This window comes from Pan paniscus, chromosome 2, assembly GCF_029289425.2.
Source record: "Pan paniscus chromosome 2, NHGRI_mPanPan1-v2.0_pri, whole genome shotgun sequence".
In the NCBI taxonomy this organism is placed as follows: domain Eukaryota; kingdom Metazoa; phylum Chordata; class Mammalia; order Primates; family Hominidae; genus Pan; species Pan paniscus.
This window is the reverse complement of record NC_085926.1, coordinates 161,909,700-161,917,206: the sequence shown is the minus strand read 5'-3', so window position 1 is coordinate 161,917,206 and position 7,507 is coordinate 161,909,700. Positions and strand designations below refer to the sequence as shown.

Genomic DNA, 7,507 nt, shown 5'->3' with positions numbered 1-7,507 from the left:
ACTGGGCGCCGTGGAGCAGGGGGTGGTGCTCATCGGGGAGGCTCTGGCGGCACAGGAGCCCATGGAGGAGGTGGGAGGCTCAGGCATGGTGGGCTGCAGGTCCGGAGCCCTGCCCTGCGGGAAGGCAGCTAAGGCCCGGTGAGAAATGGAGCGCAGCGCCGGTGGGTTGGCACTGCTGGGGGACCCAGCACACTCTCCGCAGCCACTGGCCCGGGTGCTAAGCTCCTCATTGCCTGGGCCGGCAGGGCCGGCGGGCTGCTCCCAGTGCGGGGCCGCCAAGCCCACACCCACCTGGAACTCCAGCTGGCCAGCAAGCGCCGCGCGCAGCCCTGGCTCCCGCTCTCACCTCTCCCTCCGCACCTCCCTGCAAGCTGAGGGAGCCGGCTCTGGCCTTGGCCAGCCCAGAAAGGGGCTCCCACAGTGCAGCGGTGGGCTGAAGGGCTCCTCAAGTGCCGCCAAAGTGGGAGCCCAGGCAGAGGAGGCGCCTGAGAGCGAGCGAGGGCTGTGAAGACTGCCAGCACGCTGTCACCTCTCACCTTCACTAATGACCTATTTCATCACCCGTTTAGAGAGTTCGGTATGCTTAAGGGCAGTTATTGTTTTAGGTGTTAGCTTTCTCAGTGTACAGAGCAGCTCTAAGCTGGCAACGTGGCACGGTTGCCCTTGCAATCAAAGAGAAGTGGGCTAGGAGCTCCGTGATTTAGCCTGAGGCTCTTCAAACATCCATCCTACTTCCGTGCATGGCTTCTGCCATTGGCTCTCTCCCCCAGCACCCTGCCACGACAGAAAAAAGCAATCCGATTCCAGAAAATCCGGAGGCAAATGGAGGCGCCTGGTCCTGGTCAGTTCCCAGGTTGATGGAAGGCTTTGATGTCTGCACTGATGTGATCCGAAGTTGTTGTTGTGGTTGTTGTTGTTGTTGTTGTTGTTTAATGGAGTTCTGCCCTGTCGCCCAGGCTGAGTGCAATGGCGGATCTCCACTCACTGAAACCTCCGCCTCCCAGGTTCAAGCGATTCTCCTACTTCAGCCTCCGGAGTAACTGGGATTACAGGCCCACGCTACCACACCTGGCTAATTTTTTGTATTTTTAGTAGAGACGGGGTTTCACCATGTTGGCCAGGCTGGTCTCAAACTCCTGACCTCAGGTGATCCACCCACCTCGGCCTCCCAAAGTGCTGGGATTACCGGCGTGAGCCACCCGTCCCGGAAGAGTTTTAAAAGGCAAGTTTGTACCCACATTGGAGCAGAAGCTGAAGCCGGATCAAAAAGTCCTTAAGAAAGCTGGGCTTGCCTACTCGCTTCAGCAGCTCCAGGGCTCTGGAAATACCTGGAAGCTGCTCCCTGCAGGCGACTCTGTATCAGGCTCTTTGCTTATGCTAGGGCATGAAGCCTCATCCAAAGCCCCGAATTACAGCACAACTTTGAAAGTGATAGAGTCAAACACTCACAGGACAAACACACCAAGGGGATGGAAGGGAAGAAATAAAGGAATCCAGCACCTGGAGGAGAGCTTTGTGACTGTTGCTGCAGTCCTGGGTCATCAGAGAAAGCTTCAGAAGTACTCCAGTGATTGTGAGAGCATCAGAAGAACTGGCCATGGTGGGTTGCCAAGTGATCAGAAGCTGGAGGAGTTAAAGGCAGGGGAGCCAGATAACCAGCAGCAAAGTAGTGCAGAGGGGCGAGAGTTATTTGACAGCAGCGGGAACTTCCTGTACAGAATTTGAGTCGGGGCTTGACTTGTGGAGATGCCTCCTGAAAAACATCTGGGCAAGTATTAATATATATGGAGCAGCCTGGATTTCCGTATATTTGGATAAACCAGCTTGAAATAGGAAGGAGTGATGAGCCTGGAATGTGGGAGGAAAGAGCTGCGTGGATAGATTCAAACTTCCTGTAGTAGTGCTCCCAGTCTGACCTCTGTAGATCTTCAGTACTGAACACTTCTTGCTTGGGTCCGCCGTATGTTGAAAATCAGTCTGTGCTGCATGTGTTGTTTCAATTTTCTGTGGTACTTGCAATATATGTTTGAGAGGAAGTGAAAAGTTTGCCTTCTGACCTCCTTTCCTTCTTGATCAGTGAACACTAAAAGTTCTGGGAAAACTTGGTCAATTGGTTTTCCTTCAAAGCAAAATAAAGTAAAATGTAGCAAAAAAAAACCCCACTTTTAGGATAATTATTAGTTACAAAATATAAATTTTGTCGATTGTCCAATAAAAATTATTACACCTTATCTACTCTTTCATTATTAGCATATATCATGGCATATGACCTAACATCAAATAGAAGTTTAATTTAAAGTATTTATGGGATTTTAAAAAGCTATGGATACATGACAATATTTTAAAATTATTCTGTAATTCTTTATATCACAAGTAAAATGAATCAAAACAAAATATGTGCTGAAAGTAGGAAAAGATCCATTGAATCTGATAAATATCAGAAGATAAGGGCTAAATGCAGTACAGTTTGGAAGATATTGTGAGAAGGAAATGGAAGAAGCTCACATCAGGCTTATCTGCTGTGTTTACAGTGAGGTGTGGTGAAGAAGGAATGAAGGCAATTTCAAAGGATCAAAACTCATTCATTTTGGAGGAGGAGTGCAGGCGTGCAGTCAGAATGCAAAAAGAACATAGAATAAGAAAACTCTAAACCCATTTTACTCATCAGGAATACCAATTTTTAAAAATAGCAATGGTTGATGTAGGTTAAAAAAGATGAAATATGTATAAGTGCCTGTGATGCATACAAAAATTATTTACACATAAATAAATATACATACAAACATAAGTTTACAGAAAATATATACATTATATATTGCATATATTTATACATAATATAATTATAGGATGAATATATACCTATATATATTTTGTGTGCATATATATGTATGTGTAAATATAGAATGTATTTTCTTTAATTTAGCATATGCATCAGAAAAACAGGCATCTAGAAAGTATTGAGACTCTGAAGTGAAGAGAGAGAAAATGCTCACTAAATTATACACAAATAGCCTAGATATCAATTTAGCCATCAAGAACAGAATAAATTTACCTAGAAAAAATTGTACAATTTCATATATAAGTTTACCTTCTAATAGAGAAGATCATATATTTACAATCTAGTGGGCCATAAATGGGGCAAAAATTCAAATGAATTTATAGAGAAAGTTTGGAAAATATTCTTAAAATTAGATACCCATGGTTTTTCATCTGTCTGTTCTCATAGAATCAAATAAATTAACAGAAAAGGTTCTCTACAGTTTTCTAGAGAACACCTGTTCCCTACAAAAACAGGGAAATGATTTCACCAGCAGTGTTTTTTAGTATATGAAAGACACAGATTGACCAAGTAAAGTAAAATCAATTCATTATAACCCAGAAAAAATTTCAAATAACCACAACATCCACAGTCCTATGTAAGAACATAAGAGGGTTATATTTTTAAAATATAAATTTAGATACAATTTTAGAAGGGTAAAACTCTTGATATCATTGAACATCATACAAGGAAGCTAAATAAAACAAATAATTTATAAAATGTAAGGGATAGAATTTTAAAATGACTTTAATTTAACCAAAAAATACAAGAACAATTACAAAGAAAAATAAAGTCATTGTACAACTTAAAAGCAAATGAATGACAGAAAATATCAGGCTAGAACTTTTCTTACTTTAAATAAATATGGCATATTAAAAAACAACAGAAATTATAGATCTAATGGCTAGCTAATGATATCTAGTGGTTAGCTAATGAAGATTCCCCAAAATCGTTAGTTTGGCCCTGACAGACAAGCTAATGAAGATGCCCAGAAATGTTTAGTTTGCCCATGACAGAGAATCTGTCTTACAGAAAACAGCTGTGAAATCAACATAATATGTAGAAATAGTTGTTTAAAGGGATTTATGAGAAACCAACAGTGGAAACACTTGAGGGAGTGTTAGTGATCACTGAATGGAATCACAAGCAGGTGCACATCATCTTTACCACATCATTTTTCTTGAGATTATTTATCAATAGACCTTGGCAGAATGTTGCAGTTACACTGTCCAGAAGGAAACAAAAGCTGAAGACCGGATTAGTCAAAGTGGCTGGAAAAGGGAGAGCATATGAAGAACAGAGAAAATCATGGGAATGACCACTAAAAAACCACATGCAGTCTCCATCTCTGTCAGGCAAATATCAGAATGTGACTCTAATAATCCAGTGAAATGTAAAAGGAGAAAGACTAAAGAGCTGAGATAAGATTTCCGAAGGTACTCTGCTGGGAAGAGGTTGGAATTTAATGCCAATGTGGAGTGGTGAGGTAAATACCCTAAGATTTCAGTTGAGACTACAGAACTCACAAAATAGAAGGGAAAACTGAAACACAGTATATACTAACAAAGAACAAAAACTAATCTTTTACAGGATTAAAATATTCTGCTTCTGTTTATATTCCTGACAGAAGGAAACCTAACTCTTGCAGGAGAAAGAAGACATAGTCTAGTATTTCTACAAATTGTAACTGTGATGCTGATAGCCCATTTAAACAAACAAACAAAAACCAAAACACAACAAAAAGACAACAAAAAACTTCAAAACACATCTAAAGAACAAAACCATATAATTAAAAACAAGGAGATAAAAATGTACTATGGAAAAGAGGCACAGAAATGATTTGAATTTAGGTATTGTAAGATTGAAATTTTTAAAATAGATGTGCTAATTTTGTTCAAGCAAATTAAGCAAAATATGAACTAAAGAGAAAATGTGAGTCTTTCTAAAGTTATTGATCTGATTTGGCTGTGCCCCTACCCAGATCTCACCTTGAATTGTAATAATCCCCACATGTCAGAGGCAGGGCCAGGTGGAGATAATTAAATCATGGGGGCAGTTTCCCTCATCCTGTTCTAGTAGTAGTAAATGAGTCTCAGGAGATCTGATGGGTTTATAAATTGGAGTTCCCTGCACAAGCGCTCTTGCCTGCACCACCTAAAATGTGACTTTGCTTCTCATTCACCTTCCACAATGATTGTGAAGCCTTGCCAGCCATGTGGAACTGTGAGTCAATTAAACATCTTTCCTTTATAAATTACCAGTCTCGGGTAGGTCTTTATTAGCAGCATAAGAACAGACTAATACAGGTATAAAATAAAAATTCTAAAATAGAAATGCTATCATTGAAATTAATAATTTAATTAATTATTAAACAAGAAGAGAAAACTTAGTAAACTAGAAAGCAGTTGAAGCATTGAAGGAAAATAGAGAATGTAAGAAATACAGAAACGACAATCAAGGACATGTTAACATGGTGCAAAAGTCTAATATACTTGTAATTAGAGTTTAAGAAGAAAGAAAAAAGATAAGTTAGAAAAACTAGAAGAAATACTGGCTTTTTTTTTCAAAATTTACAAAAGATATTGAACTCTAGGATTTTTTAAAAATAAAAGGCTCTACAAAATGCAAGGAAAATTAGTATACAGAAAGCCACAACTAGGCACATTATAGTAAAATTTTGAAAAGAAAAGAAAATGTTAATAAAGGAAGCCAGATAAGGAAAATGCATTATCATTAAAATAGCAACAAGATGGGTAAGCATAGGCACATAAAAAGAAAAGGAAAAGCTATAAGATGTACACTATTTTTGAAGAAATTATGGAAACCAAAGACAATGGAATAAAATTTTTTTAAATTTTTAAAGAAAAAAATGCCAATCCATAATACTATCAACAGATAAAATATTCTTCAAAAATAAAAATGAAATAAAGATTTTTTTCCAACTTTTAAATTCAGGGGCACATGTGTAGGTTTGTTACATAGGTAAATGTGTACCATGTTGGTTTGCTACACCCATTAGCTATTTTTTTCTGATTCCCTCCCTTCTTCCATTCCCCACCCTCCAAAAGGGTACAAATACAACATGGAATACTTTGCAGCCATAAAAAGGAAGGAAATCATGTCCTTTGCAGGGACATGGATGGAGCTGGAAGCCATTATACTCAACAAACTAACACAGGAACAGAAAACCAAATATCACATGTTCTCACTTAAACGTGGGAGCTAAATGATGAGAACATATGGACACATGGAGGGGAACAGCACACGCTAAAAATTTTTTATTAAGCCGAGGAAGTTCAGAAGCAGCAGATTTCCACTAAAAGGGGAAAAATAATAGCAAGTATGCCTGAGGAAAAAGAAAAGAATGAAAAGTATCAGATAAGGTAAATAATATAGTCATTTATAAATAAATATAATTTAAACATTAAATGATTATTATAATGACATCCTATTAGGTTCAATATACATGTAGAAGTTAAACATATGAAAACAGTAGCACAAAAGGAGGGAGTAGGGAATGGCATTAAATATATAAAGATTCCCATATAGTTATAGAAGTGGCAAAAGTATTAACTTTTTTTAAAAAGCAAATGCTTAGTAATTAAGCATTACACTTTTAAATAACCCTATGTCAACTACAAAGGTCCACAAGAAAAATTAGAAAAGTTTTGTTTCAAAAGTTAACAAAAATGTGACTTTCAAAACTGGTGCATTGACACTAAAGCAATAATTTAAGGAAAAATTTACCCATTTAAGTATATGTATTGTTAAAAACCAATGTAAATGAATGCTCCAAGCTTTCATTTTATGAGACTAGAAATAATAACAACAAAGTAAAAGTAAACACTAGAAAGAAGAAGAAAATAAAATTAAGGGAGATAGCCTCAAATGTCAGTACAACAGTCAATAAATTTCTTCAAAGAAAAACATATAATCAATTAGAAATGATAAATAAGGAAAAATTAAAATATAAGACATATATTTAGAATAAACATTAAGATGAAAATGCATCTTCTGAGGAAAGCATGCTTTTAAATAGAAAATTTGTTAAACTTGGAAAACATTCTATTTTGTAATTACGTCAATTACTTCAAATTTAAGAGCAAATTCAATTATGAGCTCTTGGGGCCCTAGAATGCTTATCCTAGCTTATCCTATTGCACCTGGACTGGCTGTCCTTGCTCCTTAACTTGCAGATGGCCTATTATGGGGCTTTGTGATCATGTGAGTTAATACTTAATAAACTCCTTTTTTTTTTTTTTGAGAGAAGGAGTTTCACTCTTGTTGCCTAGGCTGGAGTACAATGGCGGGATCTCGGCTCATCGCAACCTCTGCCTCCTGTATTCAAGCAATTCTCCTGCCTCAGCCTCCTGAGTAGCTGGGACTACAGGCGCACGCCACCACACCTGGCTAATTTTGTATTTTTAATAGAGATTGGGTTTCACCATGTTGGTCAGGCTGGTCTTGAACTCCCGACCTCAGGCAATCCACCCACCTCGGCCTCCCAAAGTCCTGAAATTACAGGTGTGAGCCACCACGCCCGGCCTACTCCTCTTTGTATATATATCTATCCTATTAGTTCTGTCCCTTTAGAGAACCCTGACTAATACAGGTCACTTATGAGATCTAACTGGCTCTGCCTGCTCAGTTATTCTTCAGACATGGTCTCGATTTTAATTTACTTTAACA

At 38.4% G+C, this 7,507-nt stretch overlaps 1 protein-coding gene across 1 annotated transcript; it reads left to right on the top strand.

The window, feature by feature from the left end:
* The first annotated feature begins 857 nt into the window (after window positions 1–857).
* Window positions 858–1,725, top strand: LOC100973650 (neugrin). Its single transcript, XM_003817702.3, has 2 exons — window positions 858–894; window positions 1,208–1,725. Exons 1-2 carry the CDS (start codon window positions 858–860, stop codon window positions 1,723–1,725), a joined length of 555 nt encoding a protein of 184 aa, XP_003817750.3.
* The last annotated feature ends 5,782 nt before the right edge of the window (window positions 1,726–7,507 follow it).